General features: G+C 36.9%; 2 protein-coding genes across 2 annotated transcripts; one reads left to right on the top strand and one right to left on the bottom strand.

Annotated features, from left to right (window-relative positions):
• Positions 1 to 2,786: 2,786 nt before the first annotated feature.
• LOC131780208 (glutathione S-transferase) lies at positions 2,787 to 6,112 on the top strand. Its single transcript, XM_059096818.2, has 5 exons — positions 2,787 to 3,023; positions 3,686 to 3,787; positions 4,179 to 4,294; positions 4,700 to 4,795; positions 5,858 to 6,112. The coding sequence occupies exons 1-5, from the start codon at positions 2,891 to 2,893 to the stop codon at positions 6,032 to 6,034; spliced, it is 624 nt and encodes a 207-aa protein (XP_058952801.2). The 5' UTR covers positions 2,787 to 2,890; the 3' UTR covers positions 6,035 to 6,112.
• Positions 6,113 to 6,418: 306 nt separating this feature from the next.
• LOC131780210 (glutathione S-transferase 1-like) lies at positions 6,419 to 10,635 on the bottom strand. The gene is made up of 5 exons (XM_059096821.2): positions 10,477 to 10,635; positions 9,094 to 9,195; positions 7,879 to 7,994; positions 7,093 to 7,203; positions 6,419 to 6,658 (listed from the first exon to the last, which is right to left on the bottom strand). Exons 1-5 carry the CDS (start codon positions 10,607 to 10,609, stop codon positions 6,485 to 6,487), a joined length of 636 nt encoding a protein of 211 aa, XP_058952804.2. The 5' UTR covers positions 10,610 to 10,635; the 3' UTR covers positions 6,419 to 6,484.
• Between the last annotated feature and the right edge of the window lie 1,667 nt (positions 10,636 to 12,302).

Below are 12,302 nucleotides of genomic sequence, written 5' to 3'. Positions count from 1 at the left end.
TAGTATATATCGTAATTGCGGCCATGGAAGTCGTTAAATAAATTTTTCTTGCATTAATCATATAGAATTTGTGAGTTTAACTGTAAGTGAGTTCAAGTCGGGCAGTTTCTTTTGATACAACAACCTTTAACTGGAAAATCAACACTTGACAATGTTAATTTTCACCCATTACTCACGGTGCTATGCGGTAAAAAGCACATGGGTATAAATTATAGCAGCAAAAATTTATTTTTAAATTTTGATTTAGACAAAGGTCTAAGTGCCAGGAATTATATGGATAAAGACATAACACAGATTTCATTTTAAATTATTCATGAAAAATAAACATCGTTTAATTGACCTTTTCATTTCACATTGTAAAAATTTACAATTATTTTGACTGGTAAGCCCCTTTTTTAGCGTTTTTGTCCTTACGTCTGTGCAATCGGAGTAAATACAGCGCAATTTTCTTCAAATCGACTCATCTTGAAAGAGGTCTCTTTGGGAGACGGTTTTTCATTTACTGGCATCAAGGAAAGATCCGCTCTGAATACTAATCCATGCTAGTTTCCGTATTTCATTTACTCGCATCAAGGAAAATCCGCTTTGAAGACTAATCCATGCTAGTTTTCGTTAAAAACAAACACTATCCATGAATTTGACTTCCATTGAGTAGTAGTAAAACTTTGTCAACACCTTTCAAAGCCAAGTGCAGTTGTTAAGAGGAAAATCCTGATTTTCCGCAAATAAAAAATATTTCTGTAGCTTATTTCCACGAGCAGTCCATACTACGGAAAAAATTGGACCTTTTTGAAAGAGAGTAAGACAAAAGCCTAAAAAGATCTCATCAAAGGAATTTTTGGCCAATTCTCCATTTGTGGTCTAGATTTTAGTCTCAGGCCTCCTGATATACTGAACTATTGGATGCTCAATTAATTAATGGCGTCTATTTTCTTTTTAGTCAGGTTTGGTTTACACGTTCTTAGAAAAACTTGAAAATTATTTAGTAGACTATACATGAATTTATGACATACGTTAGACACAATGTGGGCTGTGGTCAGGTTTGGTCAAAAATCTATTGTTTATTTGCTGTATACCCACAAAATTCCGTCTTGTGAAACGGCGCCGCACGAGGCTAATTCCCAGATTTTAAATTTGTCAACAGTCTTCGCTTTGGAGGAAAAGAAGAGGACATTTTGAAAATCAAAAAACAACGAAATCTATTTATTCATTTATTTATGCCAACTTAATTGAACATGTATCGTTCTTAAAACATTAAGCAAATCTTACATATCCTTCTTATGTATCACTAAACCGTCATCAATGAATACCTCATGTCTCCTGAAGAAGATGAGTTACGAATCTGACTTATGGCTGTAAATTTATGAAAATCATATGTGTGCATTGCAGTTGAACAAACGAATAGAAGCGATCCTCGCAGTTGAAATAAGGCCTGAAAAAATTCGGGCCCGAACGGGATTTGAACCCATGACCTCTGCGATACCGGTGCAGCGCTCCACCAACTGAACTAACAAGCCAACTGGGAGCCGGTTATTATGTTGGATCCAAATAAACCTTCCAAGTGGTGAATATACGTGGTGAACACGTCTTTATTTGTGCGAATTCAAGTCACATTTTCATCATTGATAATTTATTTTGCTTATCTTAAATTCTACTTCTCCAGCTTTTGACAGATTTTAGTCATCCAGTAACTGTCTGTTATTCATTATCTGAGCAACCTTATCGCATGAGTCGAAAACGACTGTAGGATAAATTCAACTTCAACATAACAGCTCTCTCATTGCGTAGAGTATGATTTCATGAAACTGCTTTGAAGAGGTTCTCAATTAGGGTAACAGTTTGCCGTAAAACAGCAAAAAAGTTTAGCTGCTAGGCGTCAAAAGTGACCAATTTTAACCGTTAGCAGAAAAAAAAAATTGATCGTAAAAATTTTTCAGGTAGCCACAATGGAAGGATATTTAAACAATAGCCACTATTTGGCGCGAAATATGTAAAGATATTTGTCTGGAGCATTATCTATTTCAAGATGCGAGAAAAACGATGAGCAAATTAGAGGCTATTGTGTTCATAATCCGTCAAATATTTTGCAACGCGTGTGAAAAATGTTTACGGACAGCTTACTGTATGCAGCGTGGGATGTTCTCTTTTGAGTGTTTTTTGGAACGACTAATGAACAAAAAAGATTTACCTTCATCTGTAACAACCACAAAACCCTCTCTCATCTTGAATTGAATTTGAAACGTCTTAGAAATGTCTTAGAACAGAGATGTATTCAATAGTGACATAGGAGCACACTCAGGCCACAATGGCTAACGATACAAAGAGTTAAACTTTCCTAGAAATGAGAAAGTTTAATTTGTGACAAGACTGTAGAGGGGAGAGGTCTGCCAGAAGGCCAAAGTTTTCCTCTCGGTCGCACAAGAAATGTAAGGTAGTGCGTGGCTGCAGCGTTTTTAAGGATGACCCAAGAATGACTCAAGAATGAGTCAAGAAAGACTCAGTTTTAAGAATAACTTAAGAATGACTCAGCTTGTGAGTACAGTCGCCTGACTAGACGTGATGCATGATGTCACGAAGCACCTGCCGTAGAAATTTTCAGTTCGATTGTTGGACACCGCGGCTCAGAAAATATGAGTCCATAATCAGAGGATTGTGTAAGTGTGAAATTTGTTCGTGAATCGCGGTATTGTCTTTAACATTCTTTTTCTAATTCCACTTCCAAATTCCAAATTTTCCACTCACTGGGTTGCGTGACGCTGTCAACTGGAGACTGGGTACAATGCTGAGTCATTTCTACCTCAGCTCTTTTTGCTTAATTGTATATTAATTCATCAAGCTCGGGTGAGATTTAACAGTTTGTGAAACATACCCTCAAGTCATTCAACGGAAAATGTCTGGTTACGAGTTGCACTACTTCAATGTCCGTGCAAAAGGAGAGGTTGGTCGTCTCGCTTTGTCAGCTGCGAATTTCGAATTCAAGGATCTACGCCATACTCGCGAACAATGGCTCGAAATCAAAGCTTGTGAGTATTTCATTTTCTTGATCAACATAACGTCTTAATAATTTTCGCTGCGACTTCTCCACTTCAGATTATTTCAAACAGTAGCTCAAGTAAAAGAGAAATTGAAAAAAATGTATATATCTCCTCAGACCTAAATCCTATTGATTGATCAGTCGATATTTTGCAACGTTTCAAAATATATAGACACATTGTGAATATAGGGAATTGCTAAAATACATGCAACTGACGTTATTTTTACAATTTCGATTTGGTTTCTGCATAGCTACACGAATGAATCTAGTGAAGAAGTCTTCAGAGTAAAGCTCTACCTGCATAAATTAGGGTATAACGAAGAGTTTATCGGTCACGCAATATGTAAATATTGTGCTGGAATATTCGGATCAACTGACAGCAGTCAGTACTCCCCGCCGAGATGTTAAAAACTGTTATTCATCGGTTCTGTCGCAAAACCTTAGGCAAACTTCGTCGCCCGGTTAAAAAAAAAAAAAAAGGAAAATGTAAGCGTGCCGTGCTAAACTCATGAAGTGCGGCGCTAACATCGATTTTTTTTTAATAACTTCATTCAAAACATTGACGTCGTCACTTAATAACTGACCGGATATCTTCCCTGAAATCATCGACATATAACAATCATTTTTAACCTTCTTTTGTTTTTGTTTTAGCTGGAAAGCCTCCGCTCGGCCAAATGCCATTTATTGTGACTCCTGAAGGAAAAACACTAGCGCAGTCTGATGCAATTTTGAAGTACATTTGCAAAAAGGGAGGTGGGTAACGTTATGAGTTGTGATAAAACTATGAAATACTTGTAGAACCAAATATTGTAAGTCAGACTGGAGAGGTTATTATCAGGAAAACACAATAAAGTGGCAGATAAGGGATTAAATATTGGCAGTGTATGATTCCCCTATTACGCAACAATGATAACTCCGGAATTGAATATTCAGTCACAGATCAGCTACCAAGCAGTTGTTAGAGTCACTTAGTGTCTGATATGCTAAGAACAAATTTGTTTCATTGCATACCGCAATATCCCCTCCATATGAACCCTCCAAGTCAATCCTGTTTTCCTTCCTTTTTTTCTTTTGTTTAAAAACTAACCCTATATTTCTGCGACTTAACAGCAGTCTTTTTAAATAACTCCTTTATCCTTTACAGGCTTGAGTCCAACCGATCCCTGGGATGAAGCAGTAGCGGACCAGATCTGCGGTGGTGTCGACGATCTTCGTCTTGCAGTAGTTAAGGCCCACTTTGAAAAAGATGAGGCTAAAAAGGTATGTATTTGTTGAAAACTGGCCAAAATTGCTCGGCCAAAATTCTAACGATCACAACCTAAAGCCGAAAAGACAGCCTTAATTTAAACCCAGAGTGACATTGGACAACGTACTGTTCACCGGTTGTTATTTTTCCTTTTTCACAACAATTAAAAACACTGGGTCACATTTAGAGCTCTGGCTGATTACATATGAGGGAACAAAAATTTCACCAATCCAAATACAAATTAAAAGTTCTAGTCATTGCGTAGGACTAAGGAAGCAGAGGTTAAATAATTAGATTGTGACTCGTTTCCCTTGTTATGATTGGTTAGTTTTGTGTAAATTACGCCAGTAACGTTATAGCCTTGCAATATGCAATAAGATCTTTTCAACATTAACTCTGTTTGTTTCTGTTTTTCAAAGGAAGAACTAAGGAAAGAATTCCTGGAAACCACGCTGCCCGCCCGACTTGCAAATTACGATGCTCTTCTGAAAGGAACATATTTCATGGGTGATAAAGTAAGTTGCTAAGTTACGGGTGTATTGTACTTGTTATGGGACTCAAAGTAACCTGATGGCTGGCGGACTGAGCTCCAAAATGAAAGGTCTGGGTTTAAGTCCTGAATGGGACTTTGTGTTGTGCTCGTAAACAAGACACTACCCTTTCACAGTGCCTTACTTCATGTTGGAGTATACTTAGTTTCTGGACAGGGCTAGGGAAACCAGGAGGAAAAAAAATGTCTAGGGGTAACCTGAGATCGAATAGCATAGAATTCGAAAAGAGTAAAGATACTCTTAGTCACGTGATGCTAAGGAAACAAGAAAATGATCTGGTGATAAAGGCCTCGTGTCGTAAGTTCATACTTGACAAAACGGACACCCTTGCAACATATCTTCAGTAAAGTATTTAATACCTACTACGTATGCTCTAATTAATCAGAATCTATCGTCTATTGTTTTGATAAACTCATACCTGTTTTGAACCAGCGATTGACTCTACCATCTGCGGGTTTACTGGTTCAACAATCCACTTGGGAAGGTGGGTGTACATCGAATTAAAAAAATGCTGGTGATTTAAAAGCTCTCCTCGAGTTTTTTGAACATCGCGCAGGGACAACCGCACCCACACACCGAAAAAAAACCGGTCTGTTGCTTAAATGCCAATAGGTAATAGCCTCTATTTGGCGCGAAAATATGAGCGGTTATTTTTCCGCGGACATTTTCTCTTTCAAGATGCGAACAGTTTCAGCTGTGGAATATTCGGTAAAGTGTTACGTTGAGACCAGTCACCGACAAAAATGATTTGATGGATCAAAAGTAATGATATTGCGATTAATATTCTAAGGTATGGAGAATGGGAGGCTTAAAAACATAAAAAAGGCGAGGAATAGCACTGTTTAACAGTTCAGAATGATAAAACAAAACATAATGACTATTATTCTGTTTAACCCAGGGAAATGAATTTGAGACGATATTCAGCTGGATTTAAACTATAGTATTATTTTACGAATATATACATCTTTGTGAGAGAACGGTTGTTTCTCAGACGGTCTTATACTTGCCCTTTTTTTTTTTTTCTAGTTGACCTATGCCGACATTACCTTCTTCGACTTCTTTAACGGCTTCATGAACAATGGAGCACCTACCGTCCCGGATTGTCTCAGCAAATTTCCAAGGCTGGTGGCGCATTATGAGAAAGTGCTGGAAAATGCAGGAATAAAGGCTTGGGTGGAGAGGCGCCCTAAGACTGACTTCTAAGCAATTTATCTGTGATTGTGAAAGCAGAATGCTTGATTCTCAAATGTTAACCAATGAAATAAATTGCTGAAAAAGTTACCATGATCGTTTACAATTTTCTCAGCTCAGGTCGCTTCTCTGGCCTTTAGGTGCCCACAATAAAAATGACAACGGCCCCTATAGGAATCCCCATACTACATGTTTGTCAGTTCACCATGGAGAAAGATAAAAAATAGATGAATTAAGAGTTGCTATTTTAATGAAAATAATACCATGTCATCCGGTGTTCTTCTTTTACCTCTAGTAACAAGAGGCCCCCTCCTCCCCAGACCCCTCTCCCCAAAAAGACCAAACGCCAGGTAAAGTTTGAATTAAACAGATCTCACACAGAAAATAACTTTCCAGTTTAGTTTATTTTTTTTCCATCACTTCACAGCTGGTAACCAACAACTGGTTGGAATCACAAAACATTTATCGCTCTGTTACTGGGCGTGTCTCGATCCATTTCTTTATTTCTGGCACATCCAGCACACGTTTGTAATGTGCAGCCAATAACGGGAACTTTTCGAGTGCTTTCATGAGCGTGGGTTCAACTTTTTCCAAAAGGTTCATCAGGTCAAAGAAAATGATGTCAGCATATGTAAGCTGTGAATAGATATAAAATAAATCTGTATTAGCCTGGGATGTAATTTTTGAGAATAAAAAGAGAAGAAGAAGAGGAAGAAAAAAAAGAATAATGATCAAAATAATGATGCTAATAATTATTATGGTGATGGTGATGATAATGATGATGATAGTAATGGGACTTTTGAGTAAATTATACATTCAGCAAATGCACTTATCTATTTGCCATAATCGACGTCGTGATGCATTTTTAAATAGTACAATGGCAAGAGGCTTTAACATCATTTATTCCACGAATAACAATGTGAATAAAATCAAATAAACCTAAATAGAGGATAAGATTAAAAAATTGAAGGAAAGGTCATGCATGCCTTAAATGGATGGTCTTGTACGGGAAACAAATCTTGCATATGTTAACATAAAGATCATACTTGTTTTCATCCATAAACTCTTACCTTCTCACCAACATAGAATCCCTTGCCTTCGTTGTTGGCTTTCAGAATATTTTCATATTTTGGCAGTCGATTAGGAAGAGTTTCTTCAAAGAATTCTTTCATTAGCTCCGTCTACAAAATAATTTTGACACACAAGGAAAACAAAAAACCCAAAGTGAAGGAATTGGCCTAAAATTAGTTATAATGAATTGATGGTCAGGGGAAATGAGGGGAGAGTTGGCTGAGTAGGCAAATGGGGATAAGTTAAAACAAAAGCATTGGTATAGTACAAATAGGGAGAGAGAAAGTATAGGAGAAAATAAAGAGAGGGAGGTAGGGAAAGGAGAGGGGGAGAAAAAATGAGAGGGAGAGAGTTAATTAATGAGGGAAAGGTTGCATGGGAGACAAAGGTACAACAAATGAGGCGATGACAGAGGTAGGGGAAGAGCAGGGTAAGGGAGGTAGAAAGGTAGGGGGGGCAGAAAGGAGAGGAAGAAAGGAGGGTGGGAGCTAAAGAGGGACTGCAAAGGAGAAAAGGAAGGAAGGGATACATTGGAAACTGATAACACTAACCATCTAAGGAAGTATGGGAGAGGTAGGGTGGTCAAAACGTTAGCTGACCAAACTAAAAAAAGAAAGGAAAGAGCTTACAACAAGAAAATAGGGACAGGCTGTGAGAAAGACAAAAATGGGTGAGACAGATCTAAAGATAGTGGCAAACAGAAGAGATCTGAAGGTAAGTAGTGAATAAGGTATTGAGATCTGTAAAGACAAGTGATAAAGATCATAAAGTAGAGGACCTGGTACCTTTTTAGCTTCCTCCTTTTCCATATGAGCCTTTATCAAAGCCTGGAAAAAATCTTCAACACCACTCACAATCATATCAGCAATTGCCTCATCAAAACTGTCTGTTGGGCTCAAACCTATATGTAATAAAGCAATAGAGGTTATGTCTGTGGGGATAAATAATATGTTTTGGCCATGACTCAGAGTCATTTCTGCTTGACCTGCTTGGCATGAGTTAAAATGACTCTTAAAAGAACCCAGAACATATTTATGTACAAGTAATACTATCATTATCACTTTGGTGGTCATTGAGAAAATATCAACTGAAAAGAATGACAAACAAACACCAGTCTAACCAATCACCTGAGTATGTGAGCCTTTTAGCCAACCAAAAATCTCCTTAGCCTGGAATATGAGGCACAATGCCTCATAGAATGATGAAAATATTTTTTCCCAATAGTTTATTATTCAATCAAAACAGAACATATACAATATCTCTAATATTACTTACAAACATAATGGTATGTTTAAGAAAATGCATTGCAAAAGAAGCAATACACTACACCTAACACTAAAGTAAAAAGATTATAATAAAACCACATTTTATCACAGGCAACCCCCTACCCCTCTCTCCCACCCCCTTGAAATTCGTCAATTTTCCTTGTATGTTTGTTGATACTTAGAGAGGCACCTTGCACAGTGGTGTTAGTTTAATCATGCCCCTGCCAGGAATTGCACCCATCAGGTAATTTTCAATCTCTGATCATTTGTACCAAACAAAACACCACTATGTCACCCACAAAGCTAGGAGAAATTTTTGAATAATCATAGCAACTTTTCAGAAGTTTCATTTTATGTGGTAATGTTTGAGAATCAAGCATTCTGCTTCCACAATCACAGATAAATTGTTTAGAAGTCAGTCATGGCACACCTCTCCACCCAAGCTTTTATTCCCACATTTTCCAGCACTTTCTCATAGAATGCCACCTGCCTTGGAAATTTCTTGAGACAATCCCAGATAGTAGGTTTTCCATTGTTCATGAAGTCAATGAAGAGGTCAAAGAAGGTAACGTTGTTTTGGGTTACAAGGTGAGATTAAGTTAATAAATTATTCACTAATCAAGCACAGAAAATTGAAATTTTTCCTGTGACATAGTGATGGTAATAGATAGGAACATTACTATTGCTGCTTCATAAAGAAAAAATATTCATTTCTTTTAATTAGTGATTACTCACCTCCTATTTTGCAAACATACTTCATGATTGCTTGAGACTGACCAAGAACTTTTCCATCTGGGGTCACGAGAAATGGTGCCTGACCAAGAGGGGGTCTGCCAGCTGACAAAAGAAAACACAAAAATTAATTGAGAGAGATAACTAGATGATAAATTAATACATAAGTTAATAGTTAACTGAACTATAGATAGTTACTTAGAGAGATATGGATGATGAAAAACACATGGATTTGAATAAATTTATGGTCAAATGGAAACAAAAAGAAATAACCAGAAAAGGGATGTCTTATCAAAGGAATGAGCAAATAAGCAGGAATTTAACAAAATTAACCATAAGTAAACATGTCAATCACATTATGTTTGCTAAATTAAGACAAAAATATAATGAACATGTGAATAAATATGACATGCATTTAATTCCTTTTATTAACATATCCCAAAGGAGTCTGCAAAACAAGTAAAACCATTTGCCCAATAACCAGATAAAATCTAGTAAGTATAAATTATTATAAAATGTCAAAAACAGACAGCTTGCAATACCGCTAACTATTCAAGCGAGTTTGGTTGAAACTTCAGGTACAGCATCGGTTCATAACTATTAAAGTATTATCTTTAATAATCGTTTTAAATGTTAAAGTATTTCTGGATGAAATCATGTAAATATTCGAGTGGCGGCTCTGACTCTTGTTGACGAGAATATCTACAATGGCATAGTCACGCAATCCTGCTGCGTGATTCAATTAAAATTACAAAGAAACCTAGCCAAACTTGACGGTTTTTTTTCGAATAAAATTGAAAAATAGAGAGAAAGATCAGAGATATTCATCTCTCTGACTTCTTCACTTACTAAAAACCCATATCACCTATACAGCCTTTGGTTCTGATGTTTAGTTCTGGAAACTTATAAATTGCATCGTCATCGTTACGAATCAATTATGGAATTTTAAAGATAGGTCAGGTGGAAGGACAGAATGTTAGATTGTCGTCATCCTCCGATCTTTTTCGCGAAAATTTACTTCCTAAGTATTTTTGGGGGGCTCCAAATTCTTATTATTGCATACGTTCACATGCACCGCATGATCATGATTCGTACTTAACTGAAATTGAGTTTTATTCGACAAAGAACACACGGTAAATTGCTTATTGTGATGATAATGAGAATAGCATGCAGTTTTAGTTGCAGTCTTTTTCTTTTCCCTTTTTTTTTTTTTTTTTTTAAGAGAACAACGTGTATTAGCTATGAGAGACTGCTTTGTCACTCAATATTCAGGTCCTGAACCTTTAAATCACACACCAACTTTCTCGGTCAAAGGTTAGTTATTACAGGATAACGTCTTGAACACAATTGCTATGTTGCGATCTCCATTCAAGATTTTCTACTCACATTCTTTCTCCTTGACCCATTCTTCCCTAGTTAATCGGATGTCTTCGTATTCCATATTCGCAGCAACGAAGGAAAGCCGAACGACCTCAGCCCGACCTCGGGCATCAAAGTAGTAAAGTTTATAACCTGACATTGTTTCTTCCAAGTGATAATTCGGAGGGTAAGCGCAGCGTTTATATTTACTGATGAACGTCACGTAACGTCTCACGGGGACGTTTTAATTGGTTCTATTTTGACAAGTATGTCATCATGTACTGATTAATGCTAATTTTGTAAATGAAGTCAGCATTGGTTATGCAGTAACTTCTAGCTTTCAAAGCGGTTTTTCTTGGCTGTATTCGAAATATTGAAAGCTTAAAATGGTTTTTCCTTTTTTGATTTTCAAATGCCCAGAAATCGACAACCTACGCCATTAATTCCTGTCCGGTGGAAGGTAAATTTGAGTACAGCAGCTGCCTCGCTACCAAAATTAGCAGCATTTGTGTTTCAGCAAGATTTAACATCAAACAAAGTCATCAAGTGTTGTTGCGTGAGTAAACAGTACACCCTGGGGGTTGCTGTGTTATTTTTAGAAGAGATAAGATTCGGAGGTCATTTTTTTACCGCATGGTCTCGATGGCTCTGGACTTTTGCAAACAGAAGACAGTTTGTTTTTCATTAAGGCTAAAAGTCACAACAGTTGCTGGTCATTCTCCCAAAAAAAATCGACATTTGCCAAATACAGGATTATAGTTGCTTTTCGAGTCACCGTGACCAGGCTTTAATTCAGTACAGCCAATGAAAGCATTTAATTAGTATTGTTTGACAAGTTTCTGTTAGTTTTGGGTCTATTGTATATTTTTTCGAGAAGGGAATTTTAATCGATTATTTTTGGGACAAACATATTTTTTAATTTGGATCGACATTTAGCAGAGTCAGCATTTCGTAATATCGATATCCTCGTTGGAAACGTTTCAATTGGTTCCTTTTGACAAACTTATGCCAATGGTTATATCATTGGCAAAGTAAAGGGATACCATTTCCAACAGGCAATTCAACGACCAATTGTATCTCTCGAAAAACATTTCAATGAATCCTTACCGTGACAAATCTCCACTTATTCCGGATTTGCATTCAATTAGCCGACTCGTCTCTCCCATGGTGACTTTGGAAATCTTGCCTTAAAGCAAATAAAGCTTAGGTTGAAGTAAGTGAGCAGTCATGCCATTGATCTTTCAAGCTCGTTTACCCTTTACACTCTAACATCAGTATGCAAACTCTCCATACTATGTTCTATACATTTTAAAGGCGCTGACAAGGAGAATTTGTTTGACAATCAAGAGCGTGATCATTTCCTCTATTCTCGTGACCTTTATATGTGATTCAGAGGAGATATTAAAAGGAGAAATAAGAAAACGAAAAAAAGGTATTCATGTCCACGTGTGTAAACCTCAAGTGTTTTTGCGTGAGTTAACAGTACACCCTGGATATTGGATTGCTGTATCACTGTGAGAAGAGACAAGATTCGGAAGTAATTTTTTTCTGAATGGCCTCGATAGCTCTGTACTTTTGCAAACAGAAGACTGTTTTTTTTTTCATTAAGGCTAAAAGTCACAACAGTTGCAGGTTATTCTCTCAAAGAAACCGACATTTGCTAAATAGAGCATGATAGTTGCTTTTAAGTCAAAATGAACAGGCAATAATTCAGTACCGCCAATGAAAGTATTTGATTAGTATTGTTCGACAAGTTTCTGTTAATTGAGTCTTTTTTGGGTCTTTTTCCTTTAAAGGAATTCAATCGATTATTTTTTGGACAAATCTCTTTTTAAATTTGGATCGACATTTAG

The sequence above is a fragment of the Pocillopora verrucosa genome, chromosome 5 (genome assembly GCF_036669915.1).
Source record: "Pocillopora verrucosa isolate sample1 chromosome 5, ASM3666991v2, whole genome shotgun sequence".
Taxonomy (NCBI): Eukaryota; Metazoa; Cnidaria; class Anthozoa; order Scleractinia; family Pocilloporidae; genus Pocillopora; species Pocillopora verrucosa.
Note: the sequence above shows the minus strand (reverse complement) of the source record. Positions and strands in the feature narration are given on the sequence as shown.